The sequence below is a fragment of the Harpia harpyja genome, chromosome 16 (genome assembly GCF_026419915.1).
Source record: "Harpia harpyja isolate bHarHar1 chromosome 16, bHarHar1 primary haplotype, whole genome shotgun sequence".
Taxonomy (NCBI): Eukaryota; Metazoa; Chordata; class Aves; order Accipitriformes; family Accipitridae; genus Harpia; species Harpia harpyja.
The window spans coordinates 16136223-16160924 of record NC_068955.1 but is presented as its reverse complement, the minus strand read 5'-3'; the positions used below and the strand labels follow the sequence as shown (position 1 = coordinate 16160924).

The following is a 24702-nucleotide window of genomic DNA, read 5'->3' as shown; positions in this document are numbered from 1 at the left end:
GACCTACGCTGCAAGACTTGTTTGTGATGTATCATGACAGATTAGGATTAAAATCACTTTACTTTAAAACTATAGCTCTGGAACTCTGTGCTCGTGTAACCTCACCTACAAGGCAAATCAAGCAGATTCACTCTCATGTTGAGAGTAGTTGGATCTTTCAAACAAAAAAACAGAAGGGGACCATGACCCAGGTAAAACACTATCACTATCTGCCAACTTGAAGTTTTAATGCTTCCCTACAAGCACTGAACACAGTAATTGTACTGAGTCTTCACCAATTGTATTGAACATCACCTAACTGGCCTTTCCAGGAATGCAGTGAGCAGGGATGCGAAAGAGGGAAATGAGGCTTCTCGAGCGCTATCCTATCTCCCATCCAAAACAAATTTGGAGAGATCTCCTACTCAATCCCTCTCAGAGAATCAAGGATCTTTAAATCAGTCCACTTTCCAACTAAAATCTTTTGTATCCAGAGTTTTTAAAAGCTCTATTATGTTTAGATGTTCTCTTATTCCCCAGCCCTGAGGCAATATTAACACTTGAGTGAGATGCCTGTAGGTGAGAAGTGTGGAACGTACTGCAGTCATCTTGTCTAACACTTACATTATCATATACATACATATTTATTTTTTTAACCTTTAAGAACAGAACAGTTCAGCATATACACACAGACTTTTTTTTTCCCTTCAAAAAAAGATTACAAATAGATCTTTCCTAAAATTCTGGCAACCATTCTACCGGGAGCATCAGTGAATCCTGCTGAAATGTTAAGACTGCACTTATGCCACCTACAATGCTAATTTTGTCATCCAGTTGACTATTAACCCATGGTTGCATAACTCAAAAGTAGGCATAATTTCGTATATAACATGACTGCCCCCTTGTGTCAAACTAGATCCCCTTCCTTTAGCAGGGGGATTTCTCACAACATCTCTCACTTACTTCTCTTTTCTTAACATGAAAAAAACCCTAAAAAACAAACCTAGTTTCTTGAGTATGAACCTAGAGCTCTGCAGTTCTTGAAACTATGACAAAACAAAATGTAAGGTATGGATGATAGAAAGCAATTTGGAAAATAGCAACACATATTTCCGAAGTGATACAATCCTAAATCACTGACAGGTTTATTAACCACAGAAAAAAGGAAAAAGCTGTTTCCCTCTCAAAGGCTGTTTTCTTTACATAATCCATTTTTTTCTAATAGGTCAGTTATAAAATTAATTTATGAAATCGTATAGCAAGATTGTTAGCTAACTTCACCAAGTTAGACATACAGTGTAATTCACTAGTAGCTCTGAATACAGAAGCCTACTTCAGCATGTGTAACATACTGTACTACAAGGGGGAAATTCACAAAGGACATCAGAGGTCCAACTGGGCACACAGACATATACAGGATAGACGCTTACATTTAAAATTATTTCCTCAAACAAAACAACACCTTTGCTGAACACACTCAGTTTCCAAGTTCTGAGGGATTCATAAAGGCTGTAATATCTTTTCTAATGAGAATTTGGTCCCGTGCATAACTTACATATATTAACACACTATACATGTATTTGGAAACTTAGACATTTCAAATGTGTTAAGAAATATTATGATCTGCCCTTTAGCATAAGGGGCCAAGATAGGTATGTGGGGTTTATGCAGTCATCAGTAACCTGTGTGGCACCTGTGAAGTGCTAAGCAGGGCTGTGGACTCAGGCCAGATAGAAGAGCACTGCCATCAAGGAAACATGGACAGATTTTTATGCTTTTTTGCCTTTTTGTGGTGGTTCAGTTTTGGTTTGTTTTTGTTTTTGTTTTTTTTTTAACCAAGAGGGTGAATGTCAGTGGGAGCCTGTTGATGATACTGGCAGATAGCAGGCAGGCAGAGCTAGATTAGACGTTTGCCATCAAGAACCAAGGGAAGAACTGGGTGCCTTTCTTTATGACTAGGGTAAAGGAAATGTAAAGACAGACAGACAGACAGAAAAACAGAAAGAAAGAAGAGAGGCCCTCTGGCTGAGGAAGACAATCTTTGAAAAGCAGCACAAAAAGTGAGTCAGAAGACTGAACTAGAACTTTTCCCCCTCAAAAACCCAGGCCACAATACAGCCACAGAAAATGCCTCATTTTTGCCCATTTCACCCATCTATCAGTCTTTGGCAAAGCTAAACCAAAAAGCACTGTTATATGAATTGTTATCCAAACTACCAGGCTGCTTGCCCGTTGGCCTTCAGCACTGACGTCAGCTCATGGGTCTCCCCTTCAGTTTGCCCTTGGTGCTCTGTAAAGTTTGTGGAGCCATCAGGGACTCCCCTCCTCGCTTCTAAGGAAGCAGCCATCTCTCTGTCCTACTGGCACATGCCCTGTGTGAGCACACACACTAGTTAGGAGAGACGGTAAGCAAGATGAACAGGGAAGAACGAATTTCCTATCTGCAGAACTCCAACATCTTGTCTACATACGAGTCTGGAGGCAGGATGAAGCACTGGTGCGGGGAGAAATGGTGGGCCAAGGTGTTCCACTGAACCTTGGAAAAGGGTAACACTTTGAAGAATTGAAACTAAGCAGATGAGAATTTAATTGAACGGATGGAAACAAGCAGCGTATTCTAAAAGATCAGTATTGTTCACAGCAGATCTCACAGTTCTGTATGAGGAAACTGAAAGCTTTTGGATAGAAATGTAGGTAAGCCAGTAATTAAGGTACAGCTTTCCAATTCATTTTGCTTTCCTACTATCAAAACCCTATCTTTCTCTTTTTTCGGTCTCTGTGCTAGATCTGTCACTACTGCCACATGCACTTTGAATGTTTTCTCCATCACGTGTAACTCCATATAGCTATCAATCTCATTTCTCTACTGCATGTTTTATATGTTCTGCATTCTACACAAATGCCCTGCTTAGCCAGAGAGGAACTGAACTCAAAAGCTTGCAGTTCAGATGTGAATATTCCCAGATTTCAGACTCCTGGCTTGCTTTTATCCTTTCCTCCCTTTCTCTCTTTTTTTTCTTTTCTTCTCTTTCAGTTCTTTCTGACACAGGGACACCTTACATACATTAAAAAAATCATTAACAAATGACAGACTCCTGCCATCCAAATATTTCTAATAATTCATTCTTCTCAGGGAATCTGCAAACTTTAATAACTACAGCTCCATTAGGTATTATTTATATTGAACTGCTTTTTAAGAAGTTCACACGTTTAAACTCCACTTTCCTCAGAAAAAGAGAGCTCCTAGATGTACCGTGTCTCAAATACATCATTGGTGGTAATACTGCAAGGCCTATAGTATACATTATTTGCCAGTTCATAATTTACAGTAAAAGACCAAAAGCCTTTGGACAAAAAGACAGAAACAATTAAGAGTTCTAATAATCTGATCCTGCTGTTTGCAGCACACAGTGATTTAAAATTATTCATGTATTTCAATGTGGAAGTGATTTAAAATAATTTAGCAAACCTGAGACCTGCATTAAGATGTAATAATGATGAACGGATGAGACACAGCACACACACTTAGAGAAAACTTCAGAGTCCTGCAGAGTAAAGGAAGTACCCCTGAAGACCTGGCAGGTGCCCCCATATGGGTGGCCTAAAAAAACCCAAAAAACAAAACAACAAAACCCAAAAACTACAAATAGCGTTTTTTTAAAAAAAAAAAAAAATATAAAAGATAAAGATTCTAGAGTGTAACAAAGAGTGTGGATAAGAACGCATTCCAAACTAGTATCTGAAAATTTTACATAGACAGGACTGGATTAGGTTTCTAAAATAAAAAGCAGATGGACTGAGAACACTTACTAAATTCACTAAAGAACAAGTACACTGTGGTTGCATCCCTCCATTATTTATTATCCCAGCAGCCATTTTAGGACTCAAACACAGCTATTTCTTGTATAGTACTTTCCATGTACATGGTTCTCAGCGTAGGCTCCATATACACCAGCAAGCACAGTGCAAATCCTCTAGGACAAAGCACATATGCAAATCTTTACCTTTCCTTCTAAATAAAGACATTTCTGACAAAGCCTAAACATTTTGAGGTACTAAGTAATTAAACAACAAAAGACGAATGACTGGCATTTCAACTTTTTAGTGTATTTATCCCAGCTAGAATATGAATGAAGTTTTATAACATGTTTAATTATGCACCTGACTTCCTATTTCCCCTGCATCACTTATTCTATGGAATAGGTAATAACAAGAACCATTAAATGTTGCACAGTTTGAAAAATAGCTAAGAGTATAGGATGGAAAGAGAAGAAAGAGGAGAAATTGATGTTTGTGCTGCTGAACCAGAATTTCTCAACATCGGAGTGTGATTTTTTTTCTAAAAACAGATGAGTACAGGAGAACAACAGCCCATGATACTGTCTGCTAATCTGTTTGCCATATTTTCCTCAATACTGTGCTAAGATAGAGTAGTGCTTTCAAACGGAGCTTTCTGTCTCAGTCCCTTTTCAGGAGGAACAGGTACAGCATAACATCTCCAGACAGGACTCATTTTGGTTGTTTGTATGCATACTGCCAACACAGCAGGACTCTAAATCCAGAGTGGGGATTCTGGAAACCAATACAATGAAAGCACACCCATGTGGCAGCTCAGCATCCTAGACTTTAGGTAGGACGCGAGAAGAAAAGGATGCATTTCACTTATGCAACCTCCTTATGCTCCCAGCACAAAGGTCTTGAACGCTTCACATTCAATAATGGAGGGAATTTGACACCCGATTTGCAGAGCTAGGTGAATAACAAATGCTTCATACAAAGCTTGTTTCTTCAGTTTTTCAACCCCAACTGTGGTCAGCTAAGCACTGCTGCCGGCTCACATCACTGACAAAAGGAAAACTAACATCCCACACCGCTCTGGTGCTGTCCTGCACGTCCCACCATCTGTGGGACAGCTCAAGACAAGCTTCCGTTTTGTGTTAAAATCAACTTTAAAATAATGGATTGTGAGGATTTTCAAACCATTCACCACTGCCTAACACCTGTGAAGTCCACCATACCAAACCTACAACTTGAGAAGAGTTATGCTCAGTTCAAGCACTTCTGGATCCCACTCTTACTGCAGAATGTTTTTTAAACAAGCAAGGTAGGGCGCAGCAGTCATCGAACAGAGGCTAACTTGCATGGAGAAAGCCTGTACAGCAAACATATCGACTGGTTGCCCTGGAACGCAATTAGTACTTTTCTTTTCACAATATTAAGGAATGTTGTGATATTTTGGGCTTCTCTCATAAAAATGAGAAAATAATTTTTAAATACTAGACTTATTTCTATAATAAAATAATATCCTTTAAAAAAAAAAGCTGTTTGTTCACAATTTTTTGCCTTTATTAAAAAAAAAAATAAAATCAGATCCCATACATATGGGGGTCAAATTTTCAGCAGCATTGGCATGACTTTAGTGTCTATGATCTGCTCTCAAATTCTAGCCAGTGTCTAAATAGGTATTGATTTAAAAAAAAAAAAAAAAAAAAAAAGAAAAAAGAAGCAGCTACAAAGCTTCAACTGCTTTCCAGAAGAATAGCTGCACTACAGGGGGGAAAAAAAGAAAACCATGGGGACAATTCAAATAAGTTCCACTGCCTGTATGTTAAAGGTTTCATTGCAGTGAACTTAATGTGAGATGTAGACAAACAAGTAATTTCCAAATGCGAGATCTCACCAGATACAGCATTCTGTTCACTGCCCTTCATATTCCTGCATGTAAACTAAATTTTTGTAGCTACCACAAAACATTTTTGGAATCCCCTGGTATTTTCCATTCATACACAGTTTGTATTATGGATCTAGCCTGCCTGAAAGTGCCATCCCTCAAAAAACCACTGCACCTACAAAACGCAGCACAACAGCCTCTTGCAAACCACGAATCACATAACGAGTATTATGTTTCTACTGTGCTCTGCTCACTTTGTCATCTCTCTGCAGGACATTGTGTCACACTGAACATCCCCTGCCTTTTTCAAGTCTCTAATTCATATGGGCCCTAAATTCCTAAAAGATCAAGTCCCTGGGATCCCCACCACTCCCAATACCTCCCCTTTTCAGGAAGAGTGACACTTCTGTACCAACGACACTTGGCTGCACAAGAGATGGGACTTGGCTGTGGGGGAGGCCCCTGATCAAAAGGACATGAAGACACACCAACAGCAACAACAGTTACCACTTTCTGATCCATTTCCCTTTTGACATTATATTTATGCATTTTACACTTGGAGAAAAAGGGAAAAAACCAAACACAAACACATCAGTTTTCCTTGGGAAAGACAGATGTAGAGGAGTAACTGGACCCAGCGATGACTAGCTTCTGTATTTATTTTTATCCCAAGAGGCACTCAGTAACCACAGAAATGGGTGTGAAACAGGAACCTGAGAAAAATACAGACCAAAACACAACCATGAGCAAGAGGTCAGGTGCTTAGCTTTAGTTTGCTAAGAGGCTGACAACTACTGTAAAGTATTTAAGGTATTTCATCTGCAACACAATGAAAATGCTTTAGCTTTTCCCAGTTTAACTTCCTACTGTGAGTAAAACAAAACATACAGTTCTACACACCAGAATGACTGAAAGTCCCTGAGACACTGAGTTGAAATCACAACTATTTTCAGTCCTTGCAGTCACATGAAGAGAGTAAATTTCAGTCAACAGCTCCGTGACCTCCCATGGCCTCTCCGTCCAGGGCAAGCACCCAAGGCCAGGCATGTTGCACTTCATGCATCCAGCATCCGAGATGATGCGTAGAGCTCCCTACTTTACAGCTCTGCCTTGGATTTGGCAAATGTTTCAAAACCTTCCATTGCAGTAAGCTTTGCTACATCAGGAGGGTGTTAAGCATAGTTGACCATGTTTTTAACTTGGGAAAAAAAATCCTCAATAGTGATCAGAAACAGCAGCTGCAGAAGAAACTCTTTAATGTGTCAATGCTGTAAAAGGATTTCCAGAGAAGTACAGCAAGAGGAAAATACTACATTAATTCTGAACTTTGTCCTGGTCATACTGGGAACAGCATTTACTTGTGAAAAAACCTGCAACTACAATATTTATCTTTGTAAAACACTATGGAATGAAGTTAATAGGAAAAATCAACTTGTGTTGATAATATGTTCGAGCAATTTTCAGATCACTTTTACCCACAAAATGTACAGCATGCAATTTCCTGAACAATTACAGTATTACAGAAGGTAAACTAACCCATTTACACCTTTTGGAATTGTTTCCCTGTGTGTTAATACTGTTACAAAATGGTATTTTCCTTCAGCATTGCTGTCCTGTTGCACTATTCAGTAATATTTAAACCAGCTGTTGATTTCCATTTTTCCAACAGAATGCACTTTACTACAAAAGATGCTCTCACAAGACCTTATTAGAAATTAAATGTTATCCAAGTATTAAAATACAAAGGTCCCTTGGGTCACACATGCTAGTCGTTTTTAATATCATAATGTGTCATGCCTGGATTTGATAGTTGAGCCTGGAATTAGATGATTACGTCAAAAATACATTAGACAAACTATTTGCTTGTTACGCTGTGTTGGGTTCCAGCTCTGTCAGCCACAGATATCGGTAACTACACTCACATCCACAGCCTTCATTTCACTGATGAGAAAATATGTTTAAAAATGCTAACATTTTGACCAATATTAGAATTATAATTTTGCTAAAAATGCTCATTCACCTGCACGTGGAATAAACCTCAGTGGTCAGCTACGTCTCTTGGTTGGCACATATTGATCCTGACTCCTGCTGGAGAGCCGTGATGCCAAATCCAGGTATGTTTGCTACACTGATTTAGCATAGTATATGAGCATGCGTGGGCATAATGCTGCCTGCAGATTTTGAAGTATGCTATTTAAAAGTATTTATTACATTTTACAACTTCATAACGAATATTTTGTTACCACATTAGTAGAAAACTCTTACTTGTCATATAATTAATAAACCATTAAAAAAAATTTCTATCCCATTTATTGGATAAAATAACTCCCAGAAGAAGTGTGCCCATTATAAACTACTCAAGTTTTTAACTTCCTTTGGCACATCCACCACATTGAAACAAAAAGTAAAGCCATCCTCCATCCTCATAACAGAAAGAAAATATTTATTTTATTTATGCTTTGAATTTTAATTCTGGCATTAACTCAAGATGATCATAAATTTAACTTTTTAAAATGCTAGATAAAAGTGGGACATTTTTATTGTCCGTCGCCCCCCCGCCCCCCCCCCCCCAAAAAAAAGTTTTTGCACTTCTTATTCTGCATGGTGCCCAAAGCAAACAATGATAAAAGTTAGTAAGTGGGGAGTTGCTTGTTGTTTTTACAGCATAGGAGCCCTGTACTTCTGAATCACTAAGCAGCTGGAGTCTGGTTTAATTACTTAACATCAATCAAGATGTAAAACAGCACTTGGAGACCAAGGAATGCAACGTTCATCTACAACACAAAAGAAATAGCTAAGCTATCTTAGCTTCTGCCTAGACAGTTTGTACACTAGGAAAAGTCAACACATTACTTTTATACTATGTCAGTAACATAAAATAGCCAAATAGTAATTTTACGCTGTACTTGAATACATCAGTGACAATTTGTAGTAAGGGAGAAAAGATCATGAGAATATTATTTCATAAAGGCTTGTAACCTCTAACACAGAACATATTTGCCCAGTACTACCTTCTGCCAAATAGCAGCACCAGTATATGATAACACTTCCCTCTCCAATAAATAAATACATAGAAAGTTAAAATAAAATAAAAGGAGAGATGAAATTGCAAACTCTAGGTTCCTGCCTGAATTTTTCACCTGTTCACTCTCTAAGCTTGTGAAATACAATTATTTTCTTGTGTTTTTGCCAATACTAGCAACACGGCACTGCAATGCTGCATTCAACTCAACGGAGTGCTACAGCCTGTCTTTTACAAGATCAAAGGAGACGATCTAATTATCCCTTCTGGTCTTCAGATCTATAGATGTAAACTACACACTCTATCTAATCTATGAAAAAAGCAGCCACCCACCACAGTACACAAGAACTTCTCCATAAAGATAAAAGAAATGAGTAACCACATGGGACAGATGTTAGCCACATTACTTATTGCACTGTCGGAAGCAGCTCAGTTGCTACAGTCTGGAGGGTGAAATAAGACACCATGAAGATCTGCCCAAGTCTTCAGCACACCTCAAATAATCCATCTATAAAAGCAAAGATTATAAATAACTACCTGTATTATGGAAGACACAATCAGCCAACTTTTGCCAACTCTGTAGCAGACATCGGATGCAAACCACAGAAACAGTGCGTGTGCTGGGATCCCACCTATTAGATATTATACAAACACAGAACAACAACAGTCCCCAACTCAAAGAGCTTCCACTCTAGGCATAGGATGACAGATTAAATATATACAGACAGATAGATGCAATAGTACCTGGAAACAAGGCATCACATTTGTCGCAGCACAGCAGTGGCTATACTACTCTTCAGGTGCAGGGAAGATTGTACAGTGCCTTTGAATCAGGGCAGCTGCACGTGAAAATGCACAACACTGGTACTATTAGCTCATTGCTACAGTGGGAATGCCACAGCTATTTTGACAGTGCTTCTAGCTGGTATCAATACCCATAAGCCAGAAATAAAGTTCTTATAAAGTATAAAATACCCATTTGCCTTTCAACATTTGAGACAGGTTTGTTTATGTCCTGCTCTACTACAACGACCTAGCTCTTGAGCTGCAGACAAGCTTGCAGCCCCCTAAAACTGGGACTACCTAGAAAACCGTTAATTTCTTAACTTAAATCAGAGGCGCTTTGAGTCCTTCTTGATGTCTGTACTGCATTGATCATTGCTTACTTAAGGGATTAGCCATATTCAGGACTGGGTTGCCACAGCTCTTTCCCCTCCCATGCAACATCCAACGAGAAACCAGAATGGGATGATGACACTGAAATCATTCAGTGTCTTGTTTACCACTGTTCTGGAGTTTCCTTCTGAAAAAGAAACTTTCCTGATTGCTTGTTAAACCAGCTTTAGGGACACTTCATATCCTCAAGTGGCTCAAAACAACTGAATAGATGAGAAAAATCAGATTCCTGATACATCCAGAGTTCTAGGGTTGATTTCTATGGACAAGTTTATGGTCAATGTATAATGAAAGCACAGGATCTAATGACGCTTTTCCATACCAAAGCGAATAACTCACAGAAACAGTCCTCCCCCTTTTTAGCAAACTATTAAATCAGCAGAGATTGTAAACAGCATTCCTAAGGGAGTTTGACGACATACTGAAACATGCCAAATGAAAAAGGGATGCTGCCCAGCATACAGCAAGTACTGAAGACTTTCCTGTTGCAAGTTAAATAAATGACTGGAACAACAGCACATAACAGTAACCAGCGATGTTTGAACATTAAGCTCTGGTCTTAACTCAAGCATGTTCTTACATACAGTTGCTGTCACTGCTATTCTTCTAACATGCCCTGTCATTAATGATAAAATGGACCCCATGCAAATCATGGTTTAAATATTGTTAGCAGTGTTTCAGAGAGAATTCTTGTGATAGCAGAAGTCAGCCGCTACATCTGGCCACTCAAGAGTGAAAAAGAAATATTTGCTCAGACTTCAGAGGGTCATTTTGGTATAGAAGAGAAAGATAAAAGCAGGAATCTTATACAATATGAGCTAGCAAATCAAAGCAAATAGGGATTCCACTCACTGATAATCCAACAGAAAAGAGACAGTTATAAAACACGTTCAGCACTGTTTGTTCTAAGCAATGTGGTTATATCTTATGCCAACAGACTATATGCTAGTAATTAAAACACTGAACACTTAATAAAAATCTTAAAGAAAAAAGAAAGAGAATATTATTTCCAAGAAAAGCCAGTGGTAACTGCAGCACCATGGACACTGCACTCGGTGTTTACCAGCACACTTTATTTCGATTATTTCAATTATATTTCAAAGTGCTCAAAAGCATTCATTTCACTCATTCAGAATGATCCATCTGTTATAATTTCCTCTTAATCAGGAAATTATTAAAAAGCACTAAATTTGTTTGCTTAATTATTCCATCTATCCTGCTGTTTAACAAAGAAGGGTTTATTTTTAAAAACACCTCCACCACTGGAGCCTCCCATTTACTCCTAATACAATGCCTAAAAGACTCTCTACCACACCTGAGACGTTGACAGAGATAGTGGAGGAGACAAAGCTGATGTCACAACACAGAGTTTTTTCAGGATGGAAATATACTTAACAACAGAAAGAAAGTGCTTTTTGTTTTTAATCTACTGCTTTATTTTAATGTAAGCCTACTGTATTAAATCTAAGATCACAGCAGTACGCCACTGCAAGAAAGCCTCCATTGAAAAAGTATTTTATATGTATACTGACAAAACCAATCCTTAACTAATGAAATGTATTTTCATCACCCCAATAAAGAGGTACATAAAACATGTGGGGAAGAGTCATTAAAACATCAAGAATTATTGTTATTTTGACAATATAGACAATAGCAGGATCACAAATGTGCAATGTTAGCAACTGCTTTCAGCAAGAAATACACTCCCTGAACTCAGCTGAGTCCACAGTAATTCTTTCCAAAAAAATTAGAAAGGTGTATAGGAAGTAATACCATACTCACAATTTAAAGATCAAGAATTTTGCCAACAATTTGCATAGTTAGAGAGTATATTGGCTTATATAATCTTATGACAGCGAGTACTCCTTTGGTACAATACTCAAGGTGACAGAACTAGGTATGAGCTGTTCAAGGGGTCTTCCCAGTTTCTTTAAACTTGTGAAAAAATTGAGCTACTTTTTATATATAAAGAGTTTAAATACAGTATCCAGAGATGATCTCTGATTTATGTTTCAATTTCTGCAGTAAATTTACAATACGTTTAGAGATAGTATTTTGCTAAAAAGTTACTCTTATTAAGAAGCAGAAAGAAATACCAAACATTTATACATCAGGACTGATTAAACAAACCACTGTCTAATGAGCTGCTGAACCCCAAAGAATGGGGAACTGTAGAAATATCAGACATGAACTTATTTTTTATTCAGTAGCATTTCTGAAAGCTTCATGGAGAATGCAGAGCTCTTTTTAAACTTCTTTAAAGAGGTGAGAAATTTATATAAAGATATATTAGATTGAGAGTTCTTCATTATTTTCTTCTCTCCCTTTTTCAGCTCAATTCCACCCACTTCTCCCTCTCCCTCCCATTTGTATGCTTAGGAGCTTGGTTAATTTCTTTTGCTACTTCAGCTAATGCCAAATGTAAAGTTAAAAAAGGTGCTGAAATTAAACAATACAAACACAGGGAAAGAACCTCTTGGTAGCTGAGGCTCAGCTACAAGTAGCACCGATTTTCCATTGCTTTAAAATGCAAACACAACAAAAGACCCAGTGAAGTGAAACAGGGAACAGGAGACAATACGAGAACGCACTGGTTAGAGAGAAAGAAAACAGTGAGAAGTCCAGAGGTATCGCTACAGTCTAGTCTCCTATTTCACTTTTACAACAGAACAGACCACAACAATCATTAAACAAACCATTGAAGGGCCAAGCCTTATCTCAAACAACACACTGCGTACTGCATTCTTCAAACTGTTACAGTTCATTTTATAGGTGAGATCCATAATAGCTAATTACAGATTACTCTGCTTGAATCTGCATCTTTTGCTTGTAAGACTTCGCACATAGAAGGGAAAGTGCAGTCACTCTTCCATGCGCTGCTATCTTATTTTATATTTCTGCATGCACCTGCTGCAAATCTGTTTTTTCTATGACATTTTAATCACTTTTGTGTTTGAACATCAGTTCTCAAAGTGCTTCTATTATTATTTTTGTTTCCTCAAAGTGGTAGTGACAAATGATTAACTGGTATAGTAATCTTTCCACAGGAAAGATTTCCCATTTCTAATTCCACAGAAATAGGGCTACATTTAGTACAATATTTATTTCAAAACAGATTTAAAATACAGCCAGAAGTACATCCTGCAAGAAAACCCACACCTGCATTTTTATTATTAGACACAAAAGCAGTCCTATTAAATTCAGTGAGAATATGCACCTACATTTACAAAAAGAGAATAATTTTTACATAAACAAGCAAGGCACTGAAATTCAATTTAAAGGGGACTTTGGGCCTAGAAGCCTGAAGCCCTTTGTCATAAGGGCTGAAAGATGGCATTTCTTTCCATGACCTAATGGCAAGTGAGGAAACAAACTTAGTCTCATTCTTTTTTTAAGCCACAACGATGCCATGTGTTTGCCTCTCAGTAACACAGTAGGTACCCCACACTTAAGCCAGATGTACGCTACCTGTCAAAAGGAAATGTTTTTCATACTGTCAACTAAAAGTCACTTTCCAGTTGCGTGTCTCCAATTAACTAATATTTACACATGTATTTATGACTTTCAAAAATTAATGTTTATTCTAGAGTCACCTTTCTGTGGTTTATGGATAAGCAAATTCATCTATTGCAATAAATATATAATTGACCAGGAAATCGTTCTATGAATCCCAAATCCAAGCATCCTTAGATCAAGTGTTTTATATTATGCTTCCACTTCTGAAAACTGTCTTCATGCTTCTGTTCCTCTGATAGAGTATGAATTGCTTTTAAGACCTGAAACTAGAGATACTTGCACTTAATTTGACTTTTCCGTACTAATTTGTTTTCATAGCTGGTGCTTTTTTTTTGTTAAGTGCTTGGGTTTAGACTTGCATATGGTTGCTTATTTCCTTATCAACAAAACTGGAGCGATCATACTCTATATATGATGGCTTTAAGGAAATAAAATGCTTCACAACTGGGGACATCAGAACAAGCTAATTAATCCTAGATTCTCTCAGGCACAGCATAACTTTCAAGCCTGAATTAAAAACACACAGAGACACAGATCTGAAATGACTAACCGCTTTCATTATCCAGAAAAATAGTACGTGGCTTTGCACACAGAGATATATCTATTGCACAATTCTAAATTTGATCCTTAATTCTATGCCCACATGGTCTAACATGCAGCAGGTCCTACTAACATGTTTAACCAGCTCATAAATATTTGTTCCCTAGGACTTTGAAATGAAGAATGAAAAATAAGCATTTGTCTAAGTAATTCATGGAAATTGACTGGTCTTCAGCATGCAACAACATGGGTACCCAGTGAAACGCAGCACAGCAGCTTGCTTTTCAACCACCTCAAATGCAAGCAGAATGCACAACCCCAACGTAAAACAAGCATTAGAATATTTTTCATTTAAAAATATTTGAGACTATCTGTTACCTGAATGCCAATACTCCAACTGACGTTACAAAACACAGGGTTTTCACTAACTTTTTGCCAAACCCTTATACCTATAGGCTGATCTGGCATTGTTTCAGGCCTGCATACAAAGTAAACGCACTTCTAAGTGAACAGTTCTCAGGCTCTACAACATTTGGGCACCTATACTTCAGAGAGACACATTTCGATTAATATTTTATCCATTTTTGCATTTAATCCAATTTATCCAGTTTTGAATCTAAACCCAAAGGCTTAAAAGAAACAATGACTTCCATTTTCTTCCACCCCAGCAGAGACTCAATTCAAACCATATATGGGGACATGTTTTGTACCATCCCATCACTCATGACCTAGAGCAATCTAGGGAGATTTCAAAAAAGTTACAACCAAAAATTAAGGAAATAAAAGAGAAATATATAAGTTACTAAAAGACTAGGGCGTTAATTTAGTAAGGTTCTTCAGCTGATATACATTACCTACATCCTAAGGTCTCCCACAAGGAGTTCACAGAAAAAAAAAATCTCAGCTGCTACACAAGTTGGACTTAAAAATGATAGAGCACCTTATTATTTGAAACACAATGAGAAATTACTAAATCATTCCCAAATCCAAACAGGATAATGAAAACTCCTAGCACCAAACCTTCTTTCTCTTAAAGAAGGCTTGCAGTGTTGTGGTAAATTAAAGTTTAAAAAAAGCTATGCAAAGGAAACTTCTAGATCTGGTTGTGCTGCTCCGTTGTTCTTGTCTAAGGCTTGAGGAAATTTATGACTTCCTCCTCCTGCTTGTACCACTAAGAAATCTTCCAGAATACAAGTCTCCTAAATCCTCTGCCTACAAATATATGTACATTTAGGTGATTCAGCTGAAAACGCAAGTCCTTTTGTTTGGGGGCAGGGAAGACTCCCCCCAAACCCACTTTTTTAAAAAAAATGCCCTTCTAAAGTGGCTATAAAAAGTACATTTGTGCTTCTCTGCTATTTATAGTGTATAGGAAGAAGGCCTGAAAATTGGCAGCAGGCATTTCTGCATGTTTTGTACCTCAGAAATACAAGTATGCCAAGAATTTTCATCTGTGGTTTCACTGCAGAAATCCTCAGATTTCTAGGAATAGGAGGGGGAAAAATTGTCTCATTCCTCTGCTAGAGGACATACTGTCACACATCTGCTATGGTAAATAATAAGCATTTGTCAGGAGTTTGAATTAAACAATGACAGAAGATTTTTTTTTTTAAAGGCATTTGAATAAAAATCTTTTACAATTCTCAGTTTTTTAGAATACTCTGATAACCTGGAGATAACATTTTAGTATAAAAGACATGTGGAAAATCTTCTTTTAAAAGGACAAAACCCAACAAAATAAAAAATACAGGCCTATTTCAGATCATTTTTATGTACCACAAAGCAGTAATAAAGATCAAAACAGGTATTTCCTTCCAATGCAGATCATCATTTGACTGTTAGAGAAGGTGCTGCTGAAATGGAAAGGCTGGTATTTCATATAAATAATATTTTAAAATTTGCACTTTACAGCTATTCCACTGGAAAATGGTGGAGTGAGTAATATAATTCTCAACAGGCAAGTACTCCCACACATTGTCTCCATGTGAAAATCTTGAGGCTATCAACCACCAGCTGCCCCAAGACATTAGCTAAAAACTAAAGCCTTGTGTCACAGCCAAGTGAACTTTTCTTTAGGTCAACATGAAGATTTACTGGCACTCAGAACAGTATACACCAGCTTCAAGGTAAAAAGAGTTTGACGCAAATATCTGAGATAGCCCTATCAGCTCCATACTTCAGCTCCTCCCACCTGAATTGGCTTCTCTTGTCTAAGTCAACTAATGCACAATTCAATAGCCTTGACTTACTGTGAGATGTGAGTTATTGGGGTCAACAGTGTCTCACCCTCCAGGTCAAGCTCATCGGCAAAGCTGTTGGTCCTGATGAAGGGTCCTGTGTTCACATCTAAAAACGTTGGGCTTTTTTTCACTGTGAGGAAACACGCAGATAACAGTTAAAACAATAGCATTCGGCTTTTTCAAGAAAGGTCTACCACTCATTTGGATCTCTGAAATACTGTACATTTTAACAGAATATTGAAAACAGAAGATACTATTAAAAAATTGCATATACCACAGAGTTCATGAAAAGTAAAACTTTAACTCTTCTTCTACCCCAAGAATTTCAACTTCTGCTGAAGACTTAAAGCTAGGGGTTTTTTTTCCTTTTTTTTTTGTTCATATGCCTTATACACTAGAATGTAGGGTATCTATATCACAGGCAGCTTCATGCATTATAAAACTTATTGTACAATACTCAGCCGTACCATGGACAACCGCTCTACAACAACAGTGCATGAGTGCAATGCAATGACAAGATCAATTTCTTTTTATATCATCTCTACTTCATGTTTTAGTTTATAATACCAGCTTCTGGGGTGTAATTACTGTGACTAAGATCAAGAAACCAGGCCTAGATCAACAAAGGAGCCTAGGCATTTTCACGGTGAGCAGTCATCTCCTGCCACGCGCTGTCTGAGCCAGCCTACTGGCTCCCAATCCCTCTCACACCTAGGCACAAGGATGCCTCATCTTTGAGCCCAGGCACGAGGCAGGTGGCAAGATGTTCAGTTCATCCAAGATGAAGTCCTTAGTGAGAAGGCCATTTCACAAAACTTCAGATATTGAAAGTTTTCAGTGGCAAAGTTACTTGTATACCAACTTTCATGCACCCAAGAAATTAGGCAGAGCATTACACATTTCATTTTTAAACTCAGGCTCCTAAATTCTGCCACACTCTAACATTAAGAACCTTAAGTGCTTTCTCCAGCATGGTCCTAACATTTGGTAGAGAAGCCACAAAATTTGCGTATAAATAAAACCACTATTGTATTTATACATGATTGTAAATTAATTTTATAGAGAATAAAAACCACCAGTAAAATTCTGTAGAAATCACAGGTAGATTCTGACACCTCCATAGAAATCTTTATCTGTGTAACTGGCTAGATCATTCAATGAAATAATTATAATGTTGTAATTTATGAAGTCCCTACTGTATTAAATAAAATACTTTCTAATATAACAGTAAATAATGCCCTGCCAAAATGCAACATGAAAGCTAAAGGAATACAGCAGAAATAGCTAACTTAAATGTGGCTGAATTTAATGAGAATGGAAGTGGGGATATCAGGAAACAATTTTTTTAAAAAATGCAACCATTTTACTCAAGTAAGTAGATCACTTCATATGGCAGAAATGGATTTGAACTTTTACAAATAATCAGAAAAGAAAATGTTATTATATCATCAGGCACATGGCCATTCAAAATTACAATGGGAAAGACCGCTCTCCAGAAATTGTAATAGGAGAGGAAGACCTCTGAAATCAGTAAAAAAAAAAAGACAGACAAATGCTAGGAGATAAAATTATTAAAAGCAGGAGCCACTTGCAGCACTTAAAAGTGAAAATTCTACAGTAAGTTTTAGCTAATGTTAGCTTCCTATTTTCCTATTTTTGGTTTTATTGTCATATTATTTAATCACTTTGCTGTAGCCATCATCCAAGATAGTGGCTGTAAAACAAGCAAAATAATTCCAGATTCAGAGATGCAGCAAAATGTCTTTAAAACAGATTCCTTTTGGCTTTCGCTAAATTAATTTTCACTACTTTCATTTCTACATGATACAAATGAAACTTTCCCAGTTTCTAGGAAAGAAGGACTCACAGCCTTTTTAGTTTTCCTGATGACAAGTGACAAAACTGCTGAACCTAAAACCATCTAGAGTGTTTGCTGAACACTCACCAAACTGTGCTTATGAGAGACACAATACACACAGTAAACAAGTGTATTTGCAGAAATTGCTATTCTTGGATCATTCACAGTTACTGGTTTTTAGTTTCATGGGAGGGGAGAGAAGGAGTGGCACAATGAAAAAGGAACAAGAAGTCAAGACTGTACCTCAGCCTCTTTGAAAGTGCCGTTATCTGAGAACACAGAGATGAAGAGCTGCTTAATACGAGGCAAACATGGTATCTCCCTCCCTCTTTTTATTTTAAAATTTTCTAAGTAGATCATAACCAAGATCAGTCTGTTCTGGTGACCGATGCAGCTCTCTGCTCTTTATGCTCTCATTCTTAAATGTATGTTGCTGCTTCCAACATGAAGGAGGAACCACTCCAAAACACTACCATGCAACCTGCTTGCACAGAGAGAGAAGGGACCAAGAAAAGAACATGGCCTTAATGAGAGCTTCCCTGCCACAAAGTGCCTTGAAACAAGGCTCAAGTAGAGCACCAGGGAGCATATGCTGCCTCAGCACTTTTTTTTATTTATAAAAATAAATTCATAGTCATTTGACTTTGGAGGAGCCTTTCTCACAAAGGAGTGTTAAAAAAAAGTACGTTAAAAAAAGACACTAAATTTCTAAATAAGTAAGCTAAAGGAAAAAAAGGAAGCTTTAGAAACTCATTTTCAATGGATAATAATGAGTGAAAAGAAACAGGCAACAGGTGTAGCAAGGGATATTTACTATAATTCAGGGGTCCCCAAGCTTTATTTTCTCTATTTTTGATGGGTAGCAGCAGCAACTATGGTAACAGCCATGACTATCCAACTGATAATGCTGAGCCAAGTACTACTTTGAAATGGCAGAAAATACACTCCCCACAATACGAGAGCCCCTGCTTTAAAACAGAAACTCTGAACTTTCTGGAAACATTCCAGGTCAGGGTGGACGGGGCTCTGAGCAACCTGATCAAGTTGAAGATGTCCTTGCTCATTGCAGGGGGGTTGGACTAAATGACTTTTCAAGGTCCCTTCCAACCCAAACCATTCTATGATTCTATGAACTTTCAATCGAGGATTATAAACACAATAACGAGAAATTACTGATAGGTTTTCTATATAACCAACACAACAATTTTATATACAGTATGACATGTATGCAGATGCTTTTCTGGTGGTGGGGTATTTGGCTAGTAAGACAGAAAATATTTTGCAGTTCCTCTGTTGCAAGCACAGACAAAAAACTTAAAACACTTTTCATGGAAAATCTGAGTTTTAATTAATGCATTTAGAAAATAAGTCTGTTCTGCAAAAAAATTCCTTTTTTCATTTAACCACTTGCAATTTACAACCTGAACAACTTTCCAAACTCAAAATTCTACTGAGATGCCTACGCTTTCTTTAAAAACCAGCACTATAATTTTCTATGCCACAGCAGGCAACTCCAGACAGAGCATTGCAAAGATTTAGTAGTTAACAAAGGTGACGGAGCAATGAAATATTATGAGCTTTACCTGGAGAGGAAGGAGCACTGGAAGACTGCTGGTCTGCAGAAAAGGATGGCCAGGAGCGCTGACAATCTGAGTCAGAGTAAAGATGCACATAAAATAAGGAGAGATGGGGGGGGGAGAAAAAAGCTCCAGATAGGCAGCTGAGGAGATGAAGGCATACCTAAAATATAGTATGTTGTACATGACATCTTTAAAAACAAAAGAAAAAATACTGTGGAAAAGACTTTGTATGAAACTCTTGAAGTGTGCATTACATGTTAGCAGAATATTAAATCACCGCTAGGGGAGGCATCGTTGTCCCTTCGAACCCATTCTTCATGACAGTGTCACCTGCTGCAAGATATTCCTCCCTATGTGCCAGTCCCATTTTGAGGAAAGTGATCTATGTGATTGCCCCTTCCTTCCTGACTTTAGGGTTTCCTCAAGTGTTTCCCCTTCCAAAGTGTACAACCTCATACGGGTCAGACCCCTCTTGCTCTGGTTCATACTGTTCACAGTGTAGCTAGCTCCCGGTCAGATTTCCATGCTGTCAGGTGGACAGACCAGTACTGCCACCCATGTTTGAAGCTGCCTGACACAACCCATAAAAAGCATTTGAAGCTGCCCACTTCAACCATTTAAGCCAAGTGTCTGCCTCAAGCTGAATTTCTTGGGGAAAATTTTCAGGCAAGCAAGAGGAGTCAATGACGAGAGAGAGACTCAGCAAAACATAACATTTATGCTATGTTTAGTTCTTTTTAATAGTGTTATCCTTTTAATAACTATTTCATTAAGAAGTACCTGTGGGACAGAGTGGTGTTTTTCAGACTTGTTGCCTTACTTTCATGCAAAGAGAAAAACTCTTAAAATATAAAGTTATTGGTGTTAAAAAATCTGAAAAAAAGCCTCATTTTGCAAGCGTTCTGTCAGTGCTACGCATGCTCCAGCCACAGCTCTTGGGTCTTTGCTGAACTGATGATGCCAGGAGAAAGGAGGAGGAGAGAAAAGGAGGTGGAAATCTCTGGTTGCACAAGTGTACTGGCAGGGAAGCCAGATGGGGGATCCAGGAGTGTGAAGACTTGAATATAATTGGGCAGCCCAAAGACAGAACCAAAATTTACTGAATATGAGAAAGCAGCATATGGATATGTGACTAGAGGCTTTCTGAGGATGAAATCAAAGCTGAATGAGCATCCATTAGTCTTGTACTTCCTAATTTCTTGTTTCTGAGCTTTTGACTTGGCAGCTTCAGTTTTCTGTGTAGGTAATCTTATTCACGGCAAGTAAAAAAACACTCTCTCCTCTTTATTTCTTTGAGTCAGTGTGAGAACAGTGTTAGGTGACCTCTCAAGTTCACCGAGCTCACGCTGCCTGGCTAGGAAATAGAAACTGAACCTATGGTGGCTGGCAAAGCTCCTCTGATATTTCCCCAAGATGAAGGAATTTCTTGTTCATGTGAAACAGGTGACTTCATGGCTCTTGCTGCTTTTCTGAGCTTGTTCTACCATGCTCACCCCCAACAGAGATGCACCGCTTGGAATACAGGAGAAAAGTGGAAACTGGAAAATGGGCAAATCAAGGATTGGTCAGGGGGAGTCAAGGAGATTCAGTTTGTTTTCTGCTTTTTTACCACCTTAATTGCACCTGTGCTCCACGTGGGTTCAGAGGAGAAACTGAACCTTGTATTTTCAGACAATTTAATCCAAGCCTGAGCATCCTTGCACTCAATAACTGAAAAAAAGCCTCTATTTTCTTTAGTGGCTGCAGAGCAGACAACTTGCAGGTGGCTTACAGCACTCTCACTAAATCACAGAGGTTTTTTGCCCAGACCTAGCTCTAATCCTAGACTCTTTGGGGAACACTCAATTGTTAAGAAAGTGCCTAAGCAAGCACATTAGAGACATCACAGGACTACATGGCTGCTTAAGTGATCACAGAATCCAGACAAACAGTAAAATAAATTATTTAATTTATGGGTCCCCATCTGTTCACAAATATCTACACAGCATTTTTACAGGAACAGATGTGTGTACCTCAGAATGCACAATATTGGAGGTCAAATCTGGAAGTTTTTCTTCCATCCCAATCTATTTGTTTAGAAATTAATTCTCAGCTATATGCTCAGATAACTTAACTACTGGATGAATCATACCTTATTTATATGTACATTATCTTTTTCTATTGGTTATATATACACGAGCAATTTTTCTCAATAATAAAAAAAAAACCAGAGATCATCTACTTAAACAAATGAGTGCTCACTTTTCTCTTCGTAAAGAAACTGTTGGTGCAATTGTGATTACAAGTGTGAGAATGTACATTTTTGTCTGTTTTGAGCTCCTTGGCTGCAAAAGATTTCTTAGAAACTATACGGCACTAGACACACATGAAAAGCACTGCAAACACTACATGGTCATAAGCTGGCATGCCATAGATAGAATTATTTTCCTCAACTTACCAAGCAATTTTAACATTCCTGTTTGTCCTGTATACTTGTAACAGTTTAGAGAGAGCAGAACACAGATAAAAAAGAAAAAAGATAAGTGTCAGAAGAAATTAGAGAAAATCCTTTTATTGAAAGCTATAGAGCTGATTTTTGAAGTGGCAGTAGTAGGCTGCCTGCAAATCACATTGTCCTTTAATCAGCTTAGAAACTTAATGATAAAAGGTGGGACTTTACAAATCTAAGCATTTGTACAGTTCATTCATTGGATTGTTTTGAAGAAAGGTATCTGTAGTCAAAGACTGAGACACAGACTAAACTTAGTACTTGTCCGCCTTTTAACAGCTATGTCATTTCTACAACCAGATGCAATTCTCAATCATTCCTTAATAGAGGCCAAGAAAGAGTGGAAAAGCATGCATGTTACAGAACAAGACAAGACAGAAGCATATCAAAAAAGTACATGGAAGGTGACACTTTCTGCTTGAATTGAACTCTGCCTGGTGCCAGCCCACATTTCTATCTTATTTTAAAGATCATTAAATTTAATCAGCTCAGCCAAATTTATGAGGAGAAAAAACATAAGTACTTAAGGTATCCATAATCAATAAAACACACCTTAAAAATTAAACCTCATTCTTGCTGCCAAAATTTGAGCAATACACATTAAAAGCTTCTAATAAAAGTACATTGGTAAAAATGCCAGACTGTAAATTCAGAGTTATTTTGGAAGTTCATTACAGCTAAAGCAACTATAACTAAGCTATTAATTATAAGGTGACTAGCAGAGTCCTTTCTTCTTTTTCCTCATACTTTACCATTTTGTACAGTGACAGTTAATACAGATGGATCTACATTTATCTTAAGTACTTCTGCTTTCAAAATTTCATTCACAGCCTACTCCACTGAGCAGATGACAGGAAGGAGCACATGACAGTTTCATATAGCAGACTATGATCAGTGCAGCCAAGATGTGTCAATCCTTTTTGGTTGAAGTACAAGCACAATAGTAACACATCTTGGGTAAATTTCACGTGGAAAAGCTGACAGCTAATCCCTGTAGTTTCAATCAATTGCAGAATTGGGGAATGTATGCACCAGCCTCAGAGACAGTAGCTCTTCTGGCAGGCAGAAATGACAAATAATCTCAGTTTGTCTGCAGTGAAGCATCCTCATTAAAGAAATGGTTGAATCTCATCCAGACAAGCCAGCAAAGAAAGTCAAAAAGCAAAGTATTCTTGCTTTAGAATGACAAGAGCTTGTTCTGTCCTCATCCTCTCTCCTACAGATATTTCAGAGGACCTGTGTGTAAATCACTAATAGAAGCCATTACAGCTACTGCCATTTTATAATGGAATTTCTTACCAGAATTTTCATAAGCTTCAAAACTGAAATCAGGTTTTCTGTCCTCCGTCACGTGGTCGTAAGTGATGTGTGGAACAGTTAACATTCTATCTGGAGAAGAAGGCCCATTGTCCTTGTCTAACTTAAATTTCTTCTTTTTAACCTAAAAATACACATACATTAAATTACTCAAAGTCACATTTAGTTATATTTTCAGTAGTATCTTCAATAATAATGCAGTCCCCAATGAGCTATAACCAGTCAAAAGAGTGCCTAATCAATTATGTTTTCATGATGCTACACAGTGCATTTCTAAGTAAGATTGACCCCCATCCTGCCAAAACTGGCTAATCACTAGGATTCTGCACATTGTCATTAGCAAATCCCTTGCCTGCAGTAAAAACATCTGCTAGCTCTGTGACAGTTTATATAAATCAAACTATTCTAGAATATCTTTACCATTTTATGGATGCAATACATCATACCCTCAGCAAAAAGCAAATGGATATATTGCTACTGAACTCAGATGAACCTGGGATACTAGGGAAGCTTTTGCACAACATCCTCTCCTTCCAGCTTGGGAGTCATGTGTAATACTCTTACAATAGAGAGGATGAAGTATTACATAATCTAAACATTCTGACAAAGGGGTTTTGTTGCTGTTTTTAAAATAAAAAAAATTCTTAACTTGTGGAGTCAGTTGATATGAAAATACTACTATATGTAGGCACAAGATGTCTTCACCATAGAAGCTTAGAAAGCCATGAAATCATAGCTAAGAAAAGCAGTAGTTTTGTTGGTTTTTTTTAAAAAAACCAATTAAAAGTTACTGTTTTGGAAATAGTAATTTTCTTTTTTTTTCCTTTGCTTATAGTTTTGCAAACAACAACAGTAAGTTACTGACTGATGTGCCTGAGTTAAGTCATTGTTGCTCTTTTCCAAACCCATAGATCCATTAAAAAAGTTAAGATTGGGAACTGAAGCAAATTAAGTTACCGTTTAAAACATTTGTATACTGAAAATCTCAAAACTGAAATGAAAATAAATACTTTGAAACCAAGTAATAATCTGTAAAACAAACACAACAAATAGCCTCTAGAGAGTAAACAAATTCAATCTAATTTAAAAAATTTAAATTACTATAATAGGAAATGTTAGTTACTGGTACCATCACTGATTTCTTCGGTTTTGGACTGGGTGACAGCAAATGATAATTTCTGGCAGGTTTTCGAATGTATATTTTCCATGTAGAAGAGTCTGGGTTTTCTGCTGCATAGCATCTCCATGCAGTCTAGAACAAACGTTTTAAGTAACAGAACAATTGAAGCAATCGGATTTGTAGCTATCTGTACTA

The 24702-nt window shown here is 37.6% G+C and overlaps 1 protein-coding gene across 4 annotated transcripts in view; it reads right to left on the bottom strand.

The window, feature by feature from the left end:
• KCNQ1 (potassium voltage-gated channel subfamily Q member 1) overlaps positions 1-24702 on the bottom strand; it is a 421808-nt gene that overhangs the window by 233497 nt on the left and 163609 nt on the right. For 3 of the 4 annotated variants that reach the window (XM_052810583.1, XM_052810581.1, XM_052810584.1), the window contains 5 exons: positions 24517-24639; positions 23370-23511; positions 22020-22046; positions 19586-19651; positions 16154-16274 (listed from right to left, as the gene is read on the bottom strand). In XM_052810583.1, the coding sequence (XP_052666543.1) occupies positions 16154-16274; positions 19586-19651; positions 22020-22046; positions 23370-23511; positions 24517-24639 (479 nt within the window). The remainder of the gene's footprint in view (positions 1-16153; positions 16275-19585; positions 19652-22019; positions 22047-23369; positions 23512-24516; positions 24640-24702) is intronic. The other variant, XM_052810582.1, reaches the window with a different exon arrangement.